This window comes from Schistocerca nitens, chromosome 9 (assembly GCF_023898315.1).
Source record: "Schistocerca nitens isolate TAMUIC-IGC-003100 chromosome 9, iqSchNite1.1, whole genome shotgun sequence".
Lineage (NCBI taxonomy): Eukaryota > Metazoa > Arthropoda > Insecta > Orthoptera > Acrididae > Schistocerca > Schistocerca nitens.
In genome coordinates, this window is record NC_064622.1 from 431,754,474 (window position 1) to 431,779,255 (window position 24,782).

The 24,782-nt window shown below is 44.3% G+C and overlaps 1 protein-coding gene across 1 annotated transcript in view; it reads right to left on the reverse strand.

The window, feature by feature from the left end:
* Positions 1 to 24,782, reverse strand: part of LOC126203472 (uncharacterized) — a 151,895-nt gene that overhangs the window by 23,239 nt on the left and 103,874 nt on the right. Inside the window, exons 16-17 of the mRNA XM_049937790.1 lie at positions 15,789 to 15,975; positions 1,223 to 1,406 (exon numbers count right to left, since the gene is read on the reverse strand). Coding sequence (XP_049793747.1) covers positions 1,223 to 1,406; positions 15,789 to 15,975 — 371 coding nt within the window. The remainder of the gene's footprint in view (positions 1 to 1,222; positions 1,407 to 15,788; positions 15,976 to 24,782) is intronic.

Here is a 24,782-nt window from a genome sequence, read left to right on the forward strand (position 1 = left end):
TGACCAACATCAAGACCTCTCCTCAGTGCGGCACTCTGAAGAATGGACTGCCATTCCCAAGAAACCTTCCAGCACCTTATTGAACATACGCCTGCAAGAGTGGAAGCTGTGATCAAGGCTAAATGAGAGCCAACACCATACTTAACTCCAGCATTACCTATAGAGGGCACCACGAACTTTTAAGTCAATTTCAGCCAGATATCCAGATACTTTTGATCACATAGTGTATTGCTATTGGCCAACTCATGCTCAACATATGCATCTCATTAATAAATAGCTATAAATTATTCCACTAGTCATTCATTTCTGAAAATGCTGAAAGTGAAGCACATCCAAAAAGCAGCTCCCGCTGAAGTACTGACAAACTATTAAAGAATCACAAAGTATGTTGGTCCACTTATTGAAATGGTGAAGACTGTGTGTAACATTTTTTTTATAAAAATGTAGGTGATTGTGTGACAAATATTCATCACAATACATCATTTAAAATGAAAACAGGTCAGACTTATGCAAACAATAGCAACCCATTATAAATTTTTAACATTGAAGATTAAAGAACAGGCAGAACAGTTAAGATGGGCAAAGTGGGGCAAGTTTAATCAATCCCTTTTAGCTTTTTATTTATATATCCATTACTTGCACACAGATACTGGTAATTCTGAAAGTTAGTAATTAATTAATAACATTCAGAATTAAGCACTATTTGAACAGACATTTTTACCTAACATCTACGGATTTCACATTCACTGTTAATGTCCAATGTAACATTGCTCCTCAGATGAAAAACAGCCCAGTATCATATGAAAACATTTGTCTAACATTCTGCATGAACTACGACAGTTGCAGTTTCAACGTATCTTCTGCTCTTTTTCTCACAGTTGCATAGCAGCAAATGTGGAAGCCAAATTTTGTATCTGATCTGTATAAACTCTCAGCCTACAGATAATATTCACTATCCTGAAAACAGAAAAACGTTCAAATGTGTGTGAATTCCTAAGGGACCAAACTGCTGAGATCATCGGTCCCTATACTTGCACACTACTTAAACTAACTTAACCTAACTTATGCAAAGAACAACATGCACACTCATTCCAGAGGGAGGACTGTAACCTCTGGTGGGAGGATCTGAAAACAGAACTCAAACTCTAAAGAAATAAGGAACAACAAAGGAGACTAATGCATCTTTTCAGTCCTGAAACAAAATTAATTATTCCACACTTACCTCATAATCCATAGCACAGTCTAACCTTTTCCCTATTGATTCCATGTTTGCTTCAAGTGTCATTATGAATCGAACTGGCTTGTTTTGAAGATATGCAGCTAATGCACAGGCTGTGCTCACCAGTGTATTGCGTGATATCTTTGCTCCATAACCACCACCAAGTCGCCTTACTTGCATGTTGATGCTGTGTAGAAGGGAACGTTCTCTGTAGTTTTCATGGTATCCAGAGTTCCTTAAAATCATCTATACACCTTACAATATCAGTTTCAACATTATTAACATTCCATTCTCTAAACAATGCAAGTGTGACTAATTGGCAAAGCAACTCTAAAGTGGTATATCACCAAGCTGCCTTAATTGTCATATCTGCAAAAGGTACCCTTAACACCTCAGAGTTAAGATCTTTCTTTGAATCTGCTATAATCAAAACACATGATAAAGCTAGCTTTCAGTACAGAAGCATCATTTAAGCTCCTGGTTGCAATGACATTTGCTCTTGACAAACATTCACATTAAAAATTTTCTTCATGTCTATGATTGTATAGGGTTAAGGTATTTAACAGGGAGGTTATACCTCCATTATGAGGTATCCCATCTGGAGTAGGTCACATCAGCCATAAACCTGATAATTGTGAGAGTAAAAGGGAATGGTGAAATTGAGGCACTGAGTACAATTTCAGAGCTACAGGCGAGAAAAGTGCATCAGAGATTAGTCAGATTGATGTACAGGCCAGAGCAGTCAAAGTCCCTTGGCTGATCTGCAGCATGTGGCACTTCCTCACACCTGACATACTCACCCAATCCAGGCATAAGATTATTTATTTCGAGTCAAAAACATTACAACAATATTTACAATATATACAATATAACAAATCAGGTCAAATCATAAAAGGACAAACTAAACGGTATTAGCCCAAAATTGTGCAACGGCAGCAGCATTGTCTGAAACATCAACAAGCTCTTGTGTGGAACATGATACAGGACATCTAGGACAGTTAATTAAATGTTTGGTTGTCTGTTCTTCTCCGCAGTCACACAAGGTGGAAGATTCCTTCATGAAGCCCCATTTAAACAGGTTGTCCTTAGTTCGTCCGACGCCACTCCTGAGCCGATTTAGAGACTTCCACACTGTCCAGACTTGATTTCCACCAGGAGGAAGGGTCTCAGAAGGAGTCATCCAATCATTGCTGTCAGATTTTGCTGTCCACTGAGATAGTCTGGCTGCTCCAGTCCGACCGGTGAGGGGTGTAGTAGTTCTCATAAAGCTCCTCCTAGATTTGAGTCTACTAATTGGTGGCTGGTATCCATGTAGCAGGTGATCGGTGTTATGATCTGCTTTATGTCTCTCAAGTTTGGCTGCGACTTCACGCCTTATGTCTGGAGGAGCAATACCTGCTAGTTTATGGAGTTTATCAATAGGTGTAGCTTTGAGGCATCCCGTTACTGTCCTGCAGGTTTCGTTCAGTGCCACATCAACCTGCTTTGCATGAGATGACTTGTACCATACAGGACATGCGTATTCAGCTGCGGAATAGCACAAGGCCAAGGCTGATGTTCTTAGTAGTTTGGGATCTGCACCCCAAACGCTGCCAGTGAGCTTCCGCAGGATGTTGTTACGAGCAGCAACTTTCTGCTTAGTGTTAGTGCAGTGTTTTCTGTAGGTCAACGTTCGATCTAAGGTGACACCCAGATATTTGGGGTAGAAACAATGTTCAAGCTCTTGATCTTCCCAACACACTGTAAGTTTTCTGTAGGCCTCTCGATTGCGTAGGTGGAAAGCACAAACTTGAGTTTTAGTAGGGTTCGGTCTTAAGTTATTGACTCTGTAGTACTCAGATAGGTCCTTGAGAGCAACAGTAAGCTGGTTTTCTACTGTGTCAAAATCTCTGGCTTGTGTGACTAAGGCAAGATCATCTGCATAGATGAAACTCTTTGTAAGAGAAGGTTGAGGCTGGTCATTTGTAAATATGTTGAACAATATGGGGGAAAGGACACTACCCTGAGGCAAGCCATTCCTTTGACTTCTCCATCTACTCCTTCTTCCTTGGAACTCCACATAGAATCGCCGGTTTTCCAAAAGTGTCTGCACAGTTCTGGTGAAATTAATGTCTCTAGTGATGTAGTAGACTTTGTGCAATAATTGTCGATGTTGAATGGTGTCATATGCTGCTGTGAGATCCACGAAGACAGCCCCGGAAATGTATCCTTTTTCATATCCCTCTTCAATATGTTCAGTCAGATTAAGGACTTGTGCTGTACAATTCTTTCCAGGTCGGAAACCTGCTTGTTGAGGTATGAGTTGTTTTTCAACAATGGGAGTGAGTCTATTTAGTAACATTCTTTCATAGATTTTATACAAATGGCAAAGGAGCGAAATCGGTCGGTAGTTCTTGGGATCAGCTGCACCCTTTCCAGGTTTTAGTAAGGGAATAACTTTAGTTTTCCTCCAGATGGCAGGGATCTGTTTCCGCTTCAGGCAACCATTATAGAATTGTAGAAGCCATCTTTCCGTGATGGGACCAAAATGTTTAATTTGCTCAATCATTAGGTCGTCTAGACCAGGCGCTTTACCATTTTTGCATTTCTGAATTGCGGTTCTAAGTTCTTGTAAGGTGAAGTCATTGGATAGGTGGTTGTTTTCACGTTCAGGTTCTCTTTTGAGTTTTGTTCTATCTTTAGAACAATTGACCCTGCCATTCTGAATTAGATGATGAGCAATTTGATCTGGTGCAATGTTTGCATGGCCATGGTTGTGGACAGGGTCGTTGTTCAGGCGTCGCAGCAACTGCCAGGCTTTCTGACTGCTTTTAGACATATCAAGGTTCTCGAGTAACTCTATCCATCTTTCTTTTTTGGATTTGGCTAAGGCTGAGGATAAATTTTGGCCAGCAGTTAAAGTTTCAATGCTGTAAGGATTATCATTGAAAAGTTGGATATAGTTATGTAGATGCTTCACGGATTCTTCTGTCAAGCCAGGTATGTAGTTAACTCGACAGCCTCTGGGAGTTGAGAGTCTTGAGCATCTTTTCACGGCTTCTACAAACTCATCATAGTTGGAAACTGTGGGTTCTATGCGTGAAACTTCTGAGTCAAGGAGATCAGCAAACTTCTGCCAGTCTGCTTTCTTGAAATTGTATCGCCTTCGGAATGATGTGATTCTAGGAGTAATGGCTGCAAACACTTGGCAGCCTATGGGGCGGTGTTGAGTATTTGGTATCGGATTTAGAACAGTTTTTCTGCATTGGTGAGCTATGTTCTCGCTAACAAAAATTAAGTCGGGGTTATACCCACGTTTCCAACGCCCACTGTTAAAAGATGGTGGGAGTTTATTATCATGGACAAGATTAAGATGGTTGGTTTCAGCCCAAGTCAAAACTGCTTCACCATTACTGTCGTCCTCAACATAACCCCAAACACTGCTATGACTATTGAAATCTCCAACAATAAAGTGAGCTTGTTGATTGGAGTAGTTGTCTGTAGGACTATTGAAATCTCCAACAATAAAGTGAGCTTGTTGATTGGAGTAGGCATAAGATACAAGGACATATCAAGAAGTAATGCCTCCATCCCTGTTTCTCAACGTAGCCACCTTCAAAACACTCTCCCACTAAGAGAGCCATCTTGTCGACACCATCTCTGTAGAATGTTTGTTGATGGAGCCACAACCTAAAATCTACTTGCACCCCTTAATCATTATCAAAGTGAGGTCCTTGAAGGTGTTTTGCAAACAAATGAAAATCTGATGTAGGAAAGTTGAGACTGTGTGGAGAATGATCTATGGCAATGAAACATCTGCTACAGACATCACAGCACGCTCCTGTAGTCTGACACTGACATGTTTAAGGAGAGGGTGCTGCATCTGTGAATGAACTCTTCAAATTTGTTATTTGTTTTGTGATGGTCTTGCAGTACCTTGAAGAGTTTATGGTGATGGCTTTAGGTATAGCTCTTTCAGGTATTTGTACATGTCAGGGATTTCTATTACTGTGTTGACAATAGAAAAATGCTTTCAAAAAATGGATGCAACCCCATTAAGAAATATGTAGAAATATCAGTGGTCTTATTGCTAACTGAACTGGAATCAACATTTTTGTAAGTTTTCTTTAAAATCTTATGTTTTACTATTAATCAACGTTTCACTGTTTCTGGACTGTACATGAAGCTGAGTAAATTAATCTGACTGGGCATAGTGATCTGACAGTCCATTTTACACAGGACAGGCATGTGTAAGTTCCACTTGTCTCAATACAGGACAATGCCATGGTACATCATCCAGGTTCTCTCATCCATTCTCAGATTTAGATGAAAATTTGCATGTTTTCCCTATAGAGAAGTATATCATACCACATTTTGTCATTTTACTCTTTCCATTTTACAGTACTTAAATTTTTTAAGTTGTCATATTTATTTAATGGATATGAGAAACTGCCCCAAAAGTTGTAAAAAAATTGCCTTTTTCATTCAAACAATGAAAAACATGGAGGTTAGATATTCTACAATATAATGAATGTTGAGAAAATCTGACTTACAATGAAACCAATTGAACAGGAAAAATATGTAGTTGCATTTTTGCATTTTACAAAAAAAAAAAAATAGTGTAAACAAGGAGACTTAACCTGTAAATGTTTTGCAAAAGAAGCCTTATAGCACAGGCAAACACTTGGGAAAATAAAATTTATGGTTTCTGTTACTTTATTTTGTTAATAGTGATTTTTTTCCTTGTGGACATAAGACCACTGAAATTTCCAATGTCCTTTTGAGAAGAGCCATTACATACAGTTTACTACCTCACAAAGAATACCTGACCCTATAAGTATAATTTATTCAAACTATGAAATTAAAGTTGTAGACTGTCCAATTTTTAGGGCTACAAATTGACCACAATCTAAATTGGGAAACTCACACTCTAGACTTAATGAAACACTTTAGTTCAGCTACATTTGCAGTATGCATGATAACAGAAATAGGTGATTTAAAAATGAAGTTAGTTTATTCAGCCTACTTCCACTCACTAATGAGTTATGGAATTATCTTTTGGGGAAACTCCTCTCACAAAGAGAACATTTTCAAAATTCAGAAAAGAGTAATTAGAATTATATCTGGTGTCAGTTCTAGATCATGATACAGAGACCCCTTTAAGAAACTTTATATTCTAACTACTACTTCTCAGTACGTATACTCACTGATGTCCTTTGTCATTTCCAATATGTCTTTTTACACAAAATAGTGCAAAACATGGTTATAATACCAGAACCAAAAACAATCTGTATAAGAGCTATAAAATCTTAGCATTAGTACAAAAAGGAGACAAATACATGGGTATTCATATATTCAATAACATACCACAGCATATAAAAGGTGTTTTAAGAGATAAAGATTGGTTTCAGAGTGAATTAAAGAACTCTTCCTAATCCATCAATGAATATCTTCACAAGGATTGTAGCTCATAGCTCTTAACTCTGTCTGCATTAGAATTGCACACTATCCACGTATCCAAGGGAGGAAAAAAAAAAAACTTTCCACATCCCAGAGACTCCTCTCGAAGGGAGCCATGGAAAACTAGTAATGTAATGTAATTGTACACAAAAAGAAGATTTGCATCACCTCGATTCTGACAGTTCTGGAGCCTGTACAGAAGATTGGAATAGAGATAAACACCATTTCTGCCCTTTTTTATTGCCCATGAAAACCACTCATTGCATGTTGTACCACTATACAGCAAGACCTTCACAGGTGGTGGTCCAGATTGTGTACACACGGGTACCCCTAATACCCAGTAGGACATCCTCTTGCATTGATGTATGCCTGTATTCATCATGGCATACTATCCACAAGTTCATTGGGGCAGTGTTGGTCCAGATTGACCCACTCCTCAATGGTAATTCAGTGTAGATCCGTGAGAGTGGTTGGTGGGTCACATCATCCATAAACAGCCCATTTCAATCTATCCCAGGCATGTTCACAAGGGTTCATGTCTGGATAACATGCTGGCCACTAGTCAAGCGGTGCCATTATCCTGAAGGAAGTCATTCACAAGATGTGCATGATGGGAATGTGAATTGTTGTCCACAAAGACAAATGCCTCGCCAATATGCTGCCAATATGGTTGTACTATTGGTTGGAGGATGGCATTCACATATCATATAGCCATTACAGCACCTTCCAAGACCACCAGCAGCATACGTTTGACTCTCATAATGCCACCCCAAAACAGCAGGGAACCTCCACCTTGCTGCACTCGCTGGACAGTGTCTAAAGTGTTTACGTAACCAGGTTGCCTCCAAACACATCTCTGATGATTGTCTGGCTTAAGGCATATGAAACACTCATCGGTGAAGTGAATGTGATGCCAGTCCTGAGCAGTACATTCAGCATGCTGTTTGGCCCATCTGTACCATGCTGCATGGTGTTGTGGTTGAGAAGATGGACCTCACCATAGACATTGGGAGTGAAACCGCACATTATGCAGCCTACTGCACACAGTGAGTCTTAACACAATGTCCTATGGCTGCATGAAAAGCATTATTCAATATGGTTTTGTTGTTGTCAGGGTCCCTCCAAACCATAGGTAGTGGTCATCTACTGAAGTAGTAGCCCTTGGGAAACGGGAGCAAGGCATGTCATCGACAGTTCATGTCGCTATGTATCTTGTCGATGTCTGAACAACACTGCTTTGGTTCACTCGGGCACCTGCACACTTCCCTTGTTGAGAGCCCTTCCTGGCATAAAGTAACAATGCAGATGGAATCTAACTGCACTATTGACCATCTAGGTACAGTTGACCTACAGACAACATGAGCTGTGTACCTCTTTCCTGCTGTCTAATAGGTGCTACTCATGGTTGGTTGGTTTACATCTTTGGAAGGGTTTAGTGCCATCTATGAACAGTCAAACGGACTGTGTCTGTGATACAGTATCCACAGTCAACATCTATCTTCAGGAGTTCTGGGAACCAGGGTGATGCAAAACTTTTTTGGTGTGTGTATTTGGCCTTGGTAAGATAAAGTGGAAGCCATAAAGAAGGACCCTTGCCCCATTACAATTTGAGATGTACACTGGCTTTTAGGGATCATAAATGTTCACTGAAGATTTGTACACAATTACTCACTGATGACAGTTCCCCTGAATGAATTTCATAAGGGCACACCAAAGCCAAACCACATGTCACATTGGACAAGCAAGGGAGACCCATAAAAACAGCAATTGCAGAGGCTGCACAGTTAGCACACCCCATAGTGACACAGGCTCCACTTGCACTTATCGTCGATGCCTTGCCTACCACCACTGGCACGGTACTGCAATGACAGGTTGAGCATTGTTGGCAGCCCATAGCATTCTTCGGTCACAAGTTGTCACCTTCACAGCAACATTGGGCAACTTATGACCACACACTGTATTCAGCTTACACTGCAGTCAAGAAATGCAGGTGTTTACTAGAGGGTGTTTAATTTTATCATGTCCTATGTGGACTGAAAGCATGTCCATTTGTGCTGTAACACTTTCGAACACAAGCAATTGCATCAGTACACTATCTGGCACATTCAGGAGTACAAGCCACTATTAGATTGGTAAAAAGTCATCTGGCTTGTAAGGAATAACATTTGTCAAGCAATGCAGTGTATCTCAGAAGCAAGCTCACACAGCACATCAGAGTAATGATAGACACATTTCTGCCACTTATCAATGTTTCAAATGTGTGCATGTAGGCCTGCTCAATCTTAAAAGGCTATAGTTATTGTCTTATATTGTGGACTGATTTACAAGGTGGCCTGCGTGCGCACACATTTGATAATGATTTCACATATTTATTAGTAATGACTAAACAAATAGGCTCCACCTTTCAAATCTTTTCCATTTGAGACAAATTTGTCTTGCATGAAAATTATGAAAAAAATTATGTAAGCTTATGTGAAATTTGTGTACCTAATATTTTAATTTTAGGTTAATGGTTGGAAGGTCATCTTTAGGTTGGTTGGTTGGTTTAGGGATGAAAGGGACCAAACTGCAGAGGTCATCGGTCCCTTTTTCCAAAATGCTAAAAAAAAATACCCACAGAGAACAAAATATGTTCAACAGAATAGGAGACAGATTACACAGAACAAAAGAAACGTAGACAAGGACCAGACAAAACAAAATAAAATGACACGGAGTGGGACGGTGGTTGGCCGACCATAGGAACAAAAAAAAGGAAAAGCCAACCACCAAAAACACATTAAAAACTGAGTTTAAAACCGTAGGCCAAAGGCCAGAATCAACACAAAACAATCAAATAAAACAGAAACACTCAGATTAAATGATAAAACCCCCCTGCCCGAATAAAACGTAAAACTAAGTCAGCCATAGCAGAGTCATCTGTTAAAAGGGCAGGGAGCGAGTCAGGCAGTGGGAACGACTGCCTGAGCACAACTAAAAGTGGACAGTCTAATAAAATGTGGACCACTGTCAAAATGGAGCCACAGCGACAAAGGTGGGCCCTCACATCGCAATAGGTGGCCGTGCGTCAGCCATGTGTGCCCAATGCGCAGCCGGCACAGGACAACAGACTCCTTACGAGAGACCCGCAAGGAGGACCGCCACACATCGGTCGTCTCCTTAACAGCCCGCAGCTTATTCAGGGACGTCAGGCCACGCCACTCATCAGCCCACATCCCAAGCACCTTACGGCGCAACACTAGCTGCTGGTCGCGAGCCGTAAGGCCGATCTCCAAAGCTGGGGCGTCGATCGCCCCTTTGGCCAGCCTGTCAACACGTTCGTTCCCCAGGATGCCAACGTGACCTGGCGTCCAAACAAAGACCACCGAACGACCAGAGCGGGTAATGGTGGAAACACTCCGGAATAGAGGACACCAGAGGAGAAGAGGGATAGCAGCGGTCGATGGCCTGGAGGCTGCTCAGGGAGTCGCTGCAGATGACGATGGACGTACCTGAGCAGGAACGCATATGCTCAAGAGTGCGCAATATGGCCACCAGCTCTGCAGTAAAAATACTGCAGCCAGCCGGCAAGGAGTGCTGTTCAACATGGGCAGCGTGAGCAAAAGTGTAGGCAGTGCGACCTTCAACCAGGGAACCATCAGTGTAGACAGGCTCACAGCCCGGAAATGAGGCGAGGAGCACAAGGAAACGGCGACGGAGGGCCACAGGCGGAACCGAGTCCGTGGGTCCCTGTGCCAAGTCCAGACGGACGGACGGCTGGGGCAAACACCAGGGAGGCGTAGGTGCACGGACCCGGAAGGGAGGCAGAAGACGGAATGAGCCCAGTTCCGACAGCAGGGACTGGACGCAGACAGCTATGGAAAGCCCAGACCGAGGTCGCCGTTCGGGCAGATGGACGACCATGGCAGGGAAAAGCAGGCGAAGACTGGGATGGCCGGGCGAGCAATGCACGTGGACAGCATAGTCAGCGAGCAGTCGATGGCGGCGAATCCGCAGTGGGGGAACCCCGGCCTCCACCAGTAGACTATCCACAGGGCTCGTACGAAAGGCGCCAGTTGCAAGCCGAACCCCACAGTGGTGTATGGGGTCTAACATCGTCAACACTGAGGGGGATGCAGACCCATAGGCCAGGCTCCCATAATCGAGCCGGGACTGCACAAGGGCTCTGTACAATCGCAACAGCGTGCAGCGATCAGCACCCCAAGACATGTGGCTCAGGCAGCAGAGGGCATTGAGGTGCCACCAGAATTTTTGCTTCAGCTGAGTAATATGAGGAACCCATGTAGCCGGGCATCAAACACGAGTCCCAAGAAGCGGCAAGTGTCCACCACTTCAAGCAGGTGGCCGTCGAGGTAAAGTTCAGGATGAGGGTGGACCGTCCGACGCCTGCAGAAGTGCATAACTCGAGTCTTGGCTGCAGAGAACTGAAAACCGTGAGTCAGAGCCCATGATGCTGCCTTGCGAACGGCTACTTGCAGCCTGCGTTCAGCGACTCCCATAGTCGTGGAGCTAAATGAGATGCAGAAGTCGTCGGCATACAAAGAAGGAGACACCGACGACCCCACGGCTGCAGCCAGACCATTAATGGCCACTAGAAATAAGGAGACACTCAACACCGAGCCCTGCGGGACCCCATTTTCCTGTATATAAGATGAACTAGAGGCGGCACCCACTTGCACCCGGAAAGAGCGCCGCAGTAAAAAGGTTTGAAGAAAAGCTGGGAGCTGACCACGAAGACCCCACTCATTCAACGTAGCAAGGATGTGATGCCTCCATGTGGTGTCATACGCCTTCCGCAGGTCGAAAAATACAGCAACGAGATGCTGACATCGGGCAAAGGCCGTACGGATAGCATATTCCAGCCACACCAAATTGTCCGTGGCAGACCGGCCCCGACTGAAGCCACCCTGGGATGGAGCGAGGAGACCGCACGACTCAAGGACCCAACACAAACGCCGCCCCACCATACGTTCGAGCAATTTGCACAAAACGTTGGTGAGGGTAATGGGACGATAGCTGTCCACTGCCAGTGGGTCCGCACCGGGCTTCAAGATGCGGACAAGAAGACCCTCTCGTCATTGCGACGGGAACACGCCCTCGCTCCAAATGCGGTTAAAGATGGTGAGGATGTGTCTCTGGCAGTCCATGGAGAGATGCTTCAGCATCTGTGCGTGGATGCAGTCTGGTCCTGGTGCTGTATCAGGGCAATCGGCGAGGGCAGCAAGGAGGAATTCCATCTCGCTGAAGGGAGCATTGTATGTTTCAGAACGACGCATGTGGAATGATAATGGCGTCCGCCCGGCTCACTCCTTTAGAGAGCGACAGGCGGGGGGATAAGTTGCAGTCACAGAGCTCTTAGCAAAGTGCACAGCAAGGTGTTCAGCAATGGCGGCAGCGTCCGTGCAGACAGCGCCGTCCAAGGAGATCCCAGGGACACCCGTAGGGGTCTGGTGTCCATAAATCCGCCGTATCCAGGACCACACCAGCGAGGGGGATACACGGGAGCCCAAGGATGAGACATACCGCTCCCAGCACTCCTGCTTACACCGTGTAATAAGACAACGGGCCAAGGCACGCAGCCTCTTAAAGGCGATGAGGGTCTCGAGAGGCGGGTGCCACCTATGATGCTGGAAAGCCCGCCTACGGTCGCGAATAGCCTCAGCAATCTCCGGCGACCACCAGGGTACAGCCTTCCTCTGAGGGAGTCCAAAAGAGCGGGGGATGGCAGCCGCGGCCGCCAAAATGATTGACGTGGTTAAGACACGGACCACCTCGTCAATGTCACCCTGTGGAGGAGACTCAATGGTTGCCGCGGAAGTAAAAGCCGGCCAGTCAGCCCTGTGGAGAGCCCAGCGGGGTGGGCACCCAGGAGAATGACACTGGGGCAGTGACAAATAGATGGGAAAATGGTCACTACCACACAGGTCAGGATGCACTCGCCAGTGGAGGGATGGGACAAGTCCGGGGCTGCAAAGAGAGAGATCGATGGCCGAGAACGAGCCATGGGCCACACTGAAATGCGTGGGAGCACCGGTGTTCAAGAGGCTAAGGTCGAGCTGAGCCAACAAATGCTCTACGGCACGACCACGGTCATCAGAGACAGTCCCACCCCATAGCGGGTTGTGGGCATTGAAATCGCCCAGCAACAAGAAAGGTGGCGGCAGTTGGGCTATCAGAGCAGCCAGGACATGCTGCGCGACAGCACCATCCGGTGGATGGTAAATACTGCAGACGGTAATAGCCTGTGGCGTCCACACCCAAACAGCGACAGCCTCTAAAGCTGTTTGTAGAGGTACTAACTCGCTGTGAAGAGAGTTGAGGACATATGCAGACGCCACCAGACACCCTTTCATAAGCTGCCCGGTTCTTAAAATAACCCTGATAGCCATGGAGGGTGGGGGTTCGCATTGCTGGAAACCAAGTTTCCTGAAGAGCAATGCAAAGGAAAGGATGAAGGCTGATAAGTTGGCGGAGCTCAGCTAGATGGTGGAAGAAACCGCTGCAGTTCCACTGGAGGATGGTATTGGCCATGGATGGGAAAGGCGTGAAGGGACTAGGGAGGCAGATTACGCCTCTGGGGCCCCTGCTGCTACTGAGTCACCACCTGTACAACAGCCATCTATTGTGTCCGAGGGACTGGCGAGATCCATGTCCTCAGCGGACGCCAGAATCTCCCCCTCATCCTCAGACGCAGAGCTTGTAGGAAGCGGTGGAATGGGTGCCGCTGCAATATCGGTAGCCTTGGGGAGTTTCTTCTTCTTCTTCTGCTTCTCGCACTGCGCCTTGGGTGGTTCAGGCTGGGAGGGTGTCACTGGGTCAGTCTCAGGGATAGACGACGACCGTGTGTCCCGACGACCAGGGAGCGGCGGTTGTTTAAGCCACTTGTGGCTGTCGGCTTTGGTACCGGTCGGAACTTGCGAAGGGAGGTCCCCAAGGGACCCCTTCCTTATGAGAGTAGCCGAAGAAGTCTTACGCTTCTCTGGCTGGGAAGGGGGAACTGATGTCCCCGATGGTTGGGGGGGGGGGGGGGGGGGGGAGGGTGTGTTGCTCCTGAAGCAGATGGAGCAGATGGAGCAGGAGCAACAGTGGGTTTAGTGCCCCCCCACCATCAAGGGGGCAGGTGTGGGACTGCGACTCAGAGCTGGCTGGAGCGGATGGAACGGTAGCAGGAGTGACAGTTGCGGCATAAGAAGCTGTCATGCGCACTGGATGAAGCCGATCATATTTCCGCTTCGCCTCAGTGTACGTCAGGCGGTCGAGAGTCTTGATTTCCATGATCTTCCGCTCCTTCTGCAGAATCCGACAGTCTGGTGAGCAAGGCAGATGGTGCGCACCACAGTTCACACAGATTGGAGGCGGGGCACAGGGATGATCAGGATGGGATGGTCGACCGCAATCGCGACAGACGAGGTCGGAAGCACAGCGTGAAGATATATGGCTGAACTTCCAACACTTGAAGCACTGCATCGGGGGAGGGATGTATGGCCTGACATCACAATGGTACACAATCACCTTGACCTTCTCAGGTAACGTGTCACCCTCGAAGGCCAATATGAAGGCACCGGTGGCAACTTGACAATCCCTCGGACCCCGGTGGACGTGCCGGACGAAATGGACACCTCGGCGCTCCAAGTTGGCGCGCAGCTCATCATCGGACTGTAAAAGGAGATCCCTGTGGAAGATAATGCCCTGGACCATATTCAGACTTTTATGGGGCATGATAGTTACGGAGACATCCCCCAGCTTAGTACATGCGAGCAAGGCCTGCGACTGGGCAGAGGATGCCGTTTTTATCAACAACGATCCGGACCGCATCTCGGACAAGCCCTCCACCTCCCCAAACTTGTCCTCTAAATGCTCTACAAAGAACTGAGGCTTCACGGATATAAAAGATCCCCTATCAGCTCTGGTACAGACATTTGGGCGAATACGTCTCACTTTCATGCAATGCCTTTCGTTCCTCCCATGGTGTGGCGAGGGAGGGGAACGATTTGGGGTCATAAACGTTACCTTTAAAATGGGCCCTCGAATGCTTAGAGACTGCTGGTGGCTGGCCACCAGCAAGAGAAGATGTGCCACGCTTCATTGCGTGTCATCCACCCTGATGCCACTTACTCCGACCAAGGGCCCTCCCCACGGGCGCCACCCAGCCACAGCAAAGGCCACCTGGCAGGATGGCCATTGCCGGGAGTCCCGATGCCCCAGGGAGATGGGCATCTACTCCTTGGCATACGTGGGGAGTTAACGGCGCAGGCATCAGTAGAGCGATCCCTGTGTTGTCAGGGGGCGACAACCAAGAGGGTACATGGCGGCCCCACCACAACGGACTGGCTACCGTGCTGGATCTTAGGTGCAAAAATGTCCAGGGTCGTCATCGCAGTTAAAAACAACACCACAGAGTGCAGGGTGGTATCGCCCAAGAGATGGAAAACGAGCGGGACACCATTGCAATGACGAAAAAACCGGCTAAAGGTCGCAATGCACGATGGATACAGTGCACCATGTAAGGCGCCCTTCCCCAATTCGCTCGCTCTTCAGAAGAATTTAGAAAGATGGAGGTCAAACCAGACAGGGGACCATCACATAAGGCCGAAACATTTGAGACTCCTTTTAGTCGCCTCTTACGACAGGCGAGAATACCGCGGGCCTATTCTTATCCCCGAACCCGCAGGGGGGGGGGGGGGGGGTGTCATCTTTAGCCACAATATATCAACAAAATGACAATAGTACTGAGAAAAAAATTCCACATCATTTCTAGCAAAATTTCTGCAGACTTAAGCAACATTTATGAATTCTTTACACTGTCAGCAAACAGCTAATGACTATTATATTATGCAATTACACAAATACCTTTGATTTTCTTATTTTCTGGTTATTGTGAAATGGCTTTGTACTGTGGGAATTACACTGGAAGGAAAGGTCATTACCATGTACACAAAAGAAAGTAATTTATCTTTGGTATTGAAGTTTTGGTACAGTGAAATACATTAACATCAGGAATTTGGAAATGAGACTCTAGTATAATAGATTATGTAAAGTTTTGAGTACACAGCAGGATCTTCCCTCCAGTATCAAATTACATCAAAATTCTGAACTTTTATCTATGAATATGCAATGAAATTGCCATCTTTACCTGTTTTCTGGTATATTTAGTGCCTCTGATATGGCAATCTGTGTCAAGTCCATCCATTGTGTGGCAGGGTAGACATCCAATCCATCTTCAGATGGGATACACACGGCACACTGAGTTTCCATTGTGTAATGATATTGGGAACCCACATCAAAGCTGCCCTTAATTACATGCTTAGTCTTCTCTTTTCCTGAAACATCCTTTATATAATAAGTTTGGGATAATATTCTTTTAATTCCTCTTTAGCATGCTGAATTTTTCAGCATTGTGGACAGAAGTCTTTTTCTGAAAGATGTCATCAGAAAAGAAATGAGTGCAATGTCAATAGAATAACCAATAACTTTGTGAAAATAAGAGTGAAATAACTGACCTCACAGTAGTGGCCACTAAATTTAACAATTACTCTTCAAATACAGCACAAAACCTGATTAACAAACACAATCATATAGCAATAGACCACGACCAGATTCAAACATTTATGCAAGAACACTATTCGTGTCTCTTACAATACCGGAGCAATTATTTATGGTTGAAAAAAATTACCCAAAAATTATTTAGCTGGTGCTGATGAAATACTTGATATTGTAATCAAATCCAGTGCAGTATTTTTTTAGAACTAGTAACATATTTACAATTCATATTTCTTGACTGGTATATTCCAAAAAGGTAAAAATTACCAACATTACACCACAAAAAAAAAAGGAGCCAAATGTAAAGTTTGAAACTACAGGCTGTATCAGTTGTCAGGCCTCAGCCAAATTCTTGGAAAACTGTGTCTTGGAAGACTAACATCCTTCTTTAATACACAAATGACTAATTCACAACATTAATTCAGAAATAGCAGGTCAAGCCAGTCCTATATTTTTGCCTTTCTAGACAAACTACTAACTGTAGTCAGTAACAAGCAATGAGTTTATGGCATATTGTTTAACCGTAGTAATTTTCTGGTGTAACTGATCACACTATTCTACAGCAGAAACTAAATAATTATGCAGTATGACACTCACAAAATGGGTGGATTCGTTCTTACCTCCATGACTTAATGTGTAATTTTAAATAAAAAGACTAACAAAATTTCTAATTTTGTAATACACAAAAAATCTGACAGAGTCCCTCAAGTGTCAGTTTTTAGAAACTTACAGAAACTCTTCCCTGCAACATTTATCTTCACAACTGGCAGAAAAACCAATCAGCTAGAGAAAAATTTCAGGTAAGTCTTGCTGTGGCCTAGCAGCATTTGTGCAATCTAGGAACACTATGGCTCTGGCAAGGTGTCAGTCTTTGACTCAGTTCATTACTGACTATTGTTGCATGTGTGAGTGAGTGAGTGTGAGTGTGTGAGTGAGAGTGTGAGTGTGTGAGTGTGTGAGTGTGTGAGTGTGAGTGTGTGAGTGTGTGAGTGTGTGAGTGTGAGTGTGTGAGTGTGTGAGTGTGAGTGTGTGAGTGTGTGAGTGTGTGAGTGTGTGAGTGTGTGAGTGTGTGAGTGTGTGAGTGTGTGAGTGTGTGAGTGTGTGAGTGTGTGAGTGTGTGAGTGTGTGAGTGTGTGAGTGTGTGAGTGAGTGTGAGTGTGAGTGTGTGAGTGAGTGTGTGAGTGAGTGAGTGAGTGAGTGAGTGAGTGAGTGAGTGAGTGAGTGAGTGAGTGAGTGAGTGAGTGAGTGAGTGAGTGAGTGAGTGAGTGAGTGAGTGAGTGAGTGAGTGAGTGAGTGAGTGAGTGAGTGAGTGAGTGAGTGAGTGAGTGAGTGAGTGAGTGAGTGAGTGAGTGAGTGAGTGAGTGAGTGAGTGAGTGAGTGAGTGAGTGAGTGAGTGAGTGAGTGAGTGAGTGAGTGAGTGAGTGAGTGAGTGAGTGAGTGAGTGAGTGAGTGAGTGAGTGAGTGAGTGAGTGAGTGAGTGAGTGAGTGAGTGAGTGAGTGAGTGAGTGAGTGAGTGAGTGAGTGAGTGAGAGTGAGTGAGTGAGAGTGAGTGAGTGAGTGAGTGAGTGAGTGAGTGTGTGTGTGAGTGTGTGTGTGAGTGAGTGAGTGAGTGTGTGTGTGAGTGTGTGTGTGAGTGTGTGTGTGAGTGTGTGTGTGAGTGTGTGTGTGAGTGTGTGTGTGAGTGTGTGTGTGAGTGAGTGTGTGTGTGAGTGTGAGTGTGTGTGTGAGTGTGAGTGTGAGTGTGAGTGTGAGTGTGTGTGTGAGTGTGTGTGTGAGTGTGTGTGTGAGTGTGTGTGTGAGTGTGAGTGTGAGTGTGTGTGTGAGTGTGTGTGTGAGTGTGTGTGTGAGTGTGTGTGTGAGTGTGTGTGTGAGTGTGTGTGTGAGTGTGTGTGTGAGTGTGTGTGTGAGTGTGTGTGTGAGTGTGTGTGTGAGTGTGTGTGTGAGTGTGTGTGTGAGTGTGTGTGTGTGAGTGTGTGTGTGAGTGTGTGTGTGTGAGTGTGTGTGTGAGTGTGTGTGTGAGTGTGTGTGAGTGTGTGTGAGTGTGTGTGAGTGTGTGTCCTGGAATAAATTTTAATCATTTGTATTTGTGCCCATTATTGGTTTTTTATCATCCTCATCTATTTCTACTCTACTTTGGTGACCTCACACTGAACAATGCTATCAGATACAAACTATTCCACATTCAACTCATCTTGCTCACTGCAGCAATTTTGCCCTCACACAACCTTAGTACTGTACTAAAGAGAAAGTTCTATGACAGAGTCTTATACAATCTGTGCAGTGCTGTTGGTATCAGCAATATCCTCCACACTGAACTGTGTGCACCAGTTACTGACCTCCTGGGTCACCTTAGCTACAAATGTCACTTTCCTATAAACTACTATAGACAGACAGGGACTTATGTTTGATCATGTTGCACCTCCTGCTTCACATATGGTGTTGCTGTGCACATTTTCATTGCAGTATGCAGTCATCTAATATAGCCATGCATGGTCACCTACTCATCTTTCTTCCACACTGTGGACTTCACACAAGTCATTCTCAAATTAAATACTGTGCTACATGGACTTCACAACTTCTGCAGCAGCCCAGTCCTCCACTCTTACTACAAACAAGAAGACATGTGGTTCGTTATCACTGAGTATTTTACGTAATTATCACATTTATGAAAACAGTTGGTGAGGGGAGGGGATGAAAAATTAGATCATTGGTCCTGTGACCTAAGGTAGCAGAAACCAAGGGATGAACTACCAGCACAGTCCAGTCAAGGGTAAGGAAAAATGGGGAAACAATGTAGTAAAATGACTGTCAGGACAGAAGGAAGAGGAAGGGGATCAAAATGGCACTAAAGACCAGACAAAAGTAGGGAATAACAGACACCTGGTTGGTGTGGAGGAAATGCCAATGCCTACATGACCAATGGCAACACTAATAGGGGAAATTCATGTACTTAAACCTGAGAGGACTAAACAAATTTGTGAAAAAAAACTGAGGGCCGATGTAACCACATGAGGACCTTCCTCTAACATACAGGACAAGAAAAGTGGGCAGATATACTTAGTGCTTAGGATCTAAAGTCAAGGGTAGTCCAGCAAAATATGGAACACCATGAGGAGAGCCCTGAACTACAAAGGTGTGTTGGGAAGGGGGGGGGGGGGGAACACTCTGTGGAGTAAAGGAACCGTGGGTAAAGGGGGGGGGGGACTCATTGTGGAGTAAAGGAACCGTGGGTAAAGGGGGGGGGGGGGACTCATTGTGGAGTAAAGGAACCGTGGGTAAACCTGGTAAGGGCAATATGAAGATAGCAGAGGATGGTCAATTCAGATTACATCACCAGTAATGACTGGACTTCTAATCACCAGAGATATGCTCACTTCTTGTTCAACAGGTCCAATAAAATAAGAGTGAAGTGATTTTACAGTTTCCATGGGCAACATGTATCTAAGTGTGATGTAGTGACATAAAAAACTTGCTGCAAAGAAAAATCTTCAGTGGGTTGCATCATCATCTTCCTGAGCTACAGGAGTATTTATGAACACTGTTGGATGTTATAGCTCTTAGTATTATGTCTTTGAAGATGGTTATTGTTACACAAGAGTATTTCATATTATAATTTTAGACTTAACTGATATTAATATTGTACATCACCACTTAACAATACTAAATTCATGAGGCTGGTTTTAAGCTCTTGCAGTAGAACAATATTCCCAATGATGTCTTTCACTTTAGCCAATAGCTGCATGAGCCCCTGGAATGGCCAACTTCAATTTTTCTAGTTGCCTTGAGAAATAAAGTTGCCCATGGTACTTCCATGATTTCAATTTCTTCAGGCAATTCACTACAGATATCAATCAGTAGTACTGTGTTGAGAATGTCATGGCAAATTTCCTTTCATGGATGAACGGTCAACTGATACTGGTTTTGACAAACTTTCAAGAACACAACTAGAGAATTCACAGTTTCACAAGCTCTTACATGGTGAAGCAACAGGATTGCACATAGAGGGCCATGACATACCTGTCTCTCCAAAACAAGTTCTATGTGACATCTCCCAAACTTTTATTTGTCCACTGGTGCCACCCACCTCAAGATGAGCCATTTTCAATGAATTACATGAGCCAAGCTTGTCACAGATTGCTTCATCTGGCCAAATATAAGTGCAAATCTGATTTAAGTATGCACTGCCTGACAACATTCCAAATCAGGATTGGATGCAGAAACATGACTGCCATTATTCTATTCTATTCCGAAGTGCCACTTTTGCCACATTCAATTAGACTTTTTGGCCCCTTCCCAATTCTAATGGTTAAAATTTTATTCTTTCAGTGATAAAATGAGAAACATCCATGTTTGAGGCTACACAAGTACTGCCAAAACCACTGCAAAAGAATTTGTCAAACTGTGGATTTCCTGTTTCAGTGCTTTACCACAGTAACAGAACAAGGCTGACATTTTGAGTCAGTACTTTTTACTGAACTTCACGTATGCAGTGTCCAGCACTTTTGAACAGTTTACCACCCATGAAGTATTGGTTTGTAAACCACTGGCACCCAATGATAAATATTGCTCCCTTACGTCACAGAGAATAATCCCTGAAATGTTTTCTTTTAGGTGTGTGTACAGCTTATAAAGAACTTCATGTGTCCACCATGGACCTCTTTTATGGAAAAACACTCGCTCTTCTAGCAGACTTCACAAAACCATCTCAACTTCCTACAGAAAGAATTATGATAGCTCATCTACAAAGTGAATTAACACATTGCACACAAAGATAAGCATGTAATGCTACATCCAGTACTGTGATTGCATTATACCCACCCTGTTTAGAATCTCAAAGTAATTAGAACAACAATACCTGACATTCTAGTGCATGGCAGACTAGCTGTTGCAATTAAACTTGTTGGGTGGTTGGTTTAAAAGAGAGGGGAAGGTACCAAACTACTGGATCAGTTCCTCGTTCTGATTAAAATAATTCCATAAGGGTGGGAGTAAAATAATAGACACACACAAAACATACCTGGAACAAAGGAGAAAACCACAGGAATGACAGAAGGGAAACAAACATTAAAATTGACAAAACTGGACAAGAAAAGCAGAGAGAGATGCAAGAAAAATGAAGATATCAAAACAAGAGACCAGATTACCATGGCTGGCTGACCACGAGGAGAGAAAGGAGAAGCCAAGAAGCCATCCACTCTACAACATTTAAAACCTCCACCCTGAAAGCACTAGGGTGGAGGACACAGAGGGACAAAGGACACAGGCTAAAACTTAGATCAAATGATAAGAGCCATCCTCATGAATAAAACAAAACTAAAGCTGCTGTTGAGGCATCGATGCCCAACACCGAAGGTAGGGTTCTGCGAAAGTTAAAATTCCACCACAGAGAGGTGGAAAGTGGGCAGTCCAGCAAGAGGTGGACGACAGTCATTTGTGAGCCACAGTGACACCAATGTCTGTCCTCATGATGGAGGAGGCAACCAAGCATTAGCCACATGTGGCCAATACAGAGCCAGCAGAAGACAACTGATTCCATGCAAGAGGACTGCATGGAAGACTTCCACACATTTGTAGTCTCCTTAATGACATGTAGATTGTTGTGCGTACTGTTATACCATTAAATCTCCCAAAGCCAAAACACCCTTCAGCTTAAGACAGAATGCTGGTCAGATTCAGAGATGCCCATCTCCAGAAGCAGTTTCTGCATAGCCTGTTTGGCCAGCCTGCCAGCAAGCTCATTGTCTGGTATTCTACATCTACATACATACTCCACAATCCACCATATGGTGCATGACGGAGGGTACCTCATACCACAACTAGCATCTTTTCTCCTTGTTCCACTCCCAAACAGAACAAGGGAAAAATACCTGTATACCTCTGTACGAGCCCTAATCTCTCTTATCTTTGTGGTCTTTCTGCAAAATGTAAGTTGGCGGCAGTAAAATTGTACTGCAGTCAGCCTCAAATGATTGTTCTCTAAATTTCCTCAGTAGTGATTCACGAAAAGAACGCCTCCTTTCCTCTAGAGACTCCCACCCAAGTTCCTGAAGGATTTCCGTAACACTCATGATGATCAAACCTACCAGTGACAAATCTAGCAGCCCACCTCTGAATTGCTTCTATGTCCTCCCTCAATCTGACCTGATGGGGATCCCAAATGCTCTAGCAGTACTCAAGAATAGGTCGTATTAGTGTTTTATAAGCAGTCTCCTTTACAGATGAACCACATCTTCCCAAAATTCTACCAATGAACCGAAGACAGCTATCCACCTTCCCCACAACTGCCATTACATGCTTGTCCCACTTCATATTGCTCTGCAATGTTACGCCCAAGTATTTAATTGACGTGACTGTGTTAAGCACTATACTACTAAAGGAGTATTCAAACATTACATGATTCTTTTTCCTATTCATCTGCATTAATTTAAGTTTATCTATATTTAGAGTTAGCTGCCATTCTTTAAACCAATCACAAATCCTGTCCAAGTCATCTTGTATCATCCTACAGTCACTCAACGATGATACCTTCCCATACACTACAGCATCATCAGCCACACATTGCTATCCACCCTATCCAAAAGACCATTTATGTAGATAGAAAACAACAGCGGACCTACCACACTTCCTTGGGGCAGTCCAGATGATACCCTCACCTCTGATGAACACTCACCATTGAGGCCAATGTAATGGGTTATAATACTTAAGAAGTCTTCGAGCCACACACATACTTGTGAACAAATCCCATATGCTTTTACCTTAGTTAGGAGTCTGCAGTGGGGCACCGAGTCTAACACTTTCCGGAAGTAAAGGAATATGGCATCAGTCTGATGCCCTTCATCCAGGGTTTGCAAGATAGCATGTGAAAAAAGGTTGAGTTGTGTTTCGCAGAAGTGATGAAAGCTGTGCTGATGCATGGACAGCAACTTCTCTGTCTCAAGGAAATTCATTATATTAGAACTGAGAATATGTTCGAGAATCCTGCAACAAACTGATGTTAAGGATATTTGTCTGTAATTTTTAGGATCCGTCCTTCTACCCTTCTTATATACAGTCATCACCTGCGCTTTTTTCCAGTCACTCGGGACTTTACGCTGGGCAAGAGATTCACGATAAATGCAAGCTAAGTAAGGAGCCAATGCAGTAGAGTGCTCTATGTAAAACTCAATTGGAATCTCTTCAGAACCTGGCGATTTATTTATTTCTTTTCACCCCATTCAGCTGTTTCACAACCCCAGGGATATCTATCACTATGTCCTCCATACAGGAATCTGTATGACTCAAACGGCGGTGTGTTTGTATGATCCTCTTGCATGAAAGAGTTCTCAAATGCTAAATTTAAAATTTCAGCTTCCATTTTGCTGTCTTCTGTTGCCAGGCCAGACTGATCAGTGAGTGACTGGATGGAAGCCTTCAACCCACTTACTGATTTTACGTAAGACCAGAATTTCCTTGGGTTTTCAGAAAGATCTTTTGCTAAGGTATGACGGTGGTAGTGGTTGAAAGCTTCACGCATCACTCTTTTTACAGCAGCACGAATCTCTACTAACTTTTGCCTGTCCTTATTCTCCCCATCTTTCTTGTACTGCGAGTGCAACTGTCTTTGCTTCCTGAGCGCTGTTAAACCACTTTCTCGGCACATACTTCTCCAATGCGTGATTTACAATGTGTTTAAAATTTGCTCATAATTCTTCCACGTCAATCATACCTGAAGTAAATGAAGTCGATTCATTTACTAAGTGGGATGCTAGCAACAGCTTATCTGCTCTTTGTAGTAAGAATACTCCTAGCCTTCTTGACCGACTCTTAACTTTCGTAACCATAGTTGTAATGACAACATTATGATCACTAATCCCTGTCTCAACAATGACACTGTCTATGAGGTCTGGTCTGTTTGTGACTACCAGATCTAAAATATTTCCATTATGCATTTGCTGTTGATTTAGCTACTGAAGACAGTTTTCGGATAATGTGTTGAAAAGTAGAATGAGTCTGTCACTCTGCAGTGGAGTGTGCACTGATATGAAACTTCCTGGCAGATTGGTAGAGCACTTGCCCACGAAAGGCAAAGATCCCGAGTTAGAGTCTCTGTCCGGCACACAGTTTTAATCTGCCAGGAAGTTTCATGTTCAAAAGTAATTCACATGACTTGTCTGTACCACCTGTAATGATTCCATAGACATCCCAGTCTATACTAGGTAGGCTGAAGTCGCCTCCATCTAATATAGCATGATCCGGGTACTTCAGCGAATCAGAGTGTAGACTACCTTTGAATGATTCTAGAACTGTCATGGTGGAACCTGGTGGCCAGTAATAACACCCCACAATTAACTTTATTTCCCCTAGCCCTGTTAAACGTGTCCAGATAACTTCACAACCACACTACTTCGACCGCAGTAGACAATATTTTTGTCAAATGCAACGAAAACACCACCTCCTACGGTGTCTAATCTGTCTTTCCGATACACGTTCCAACCCTCACTAAATATTTCAGAACTTCTTATCTCAGGGATCAGCCAGGTCTCAGTCCCGAGAATAATTTGTGCGCCACACGCTTCCTGGAGGGCAGGAAACTCAGGAATTTTATTCC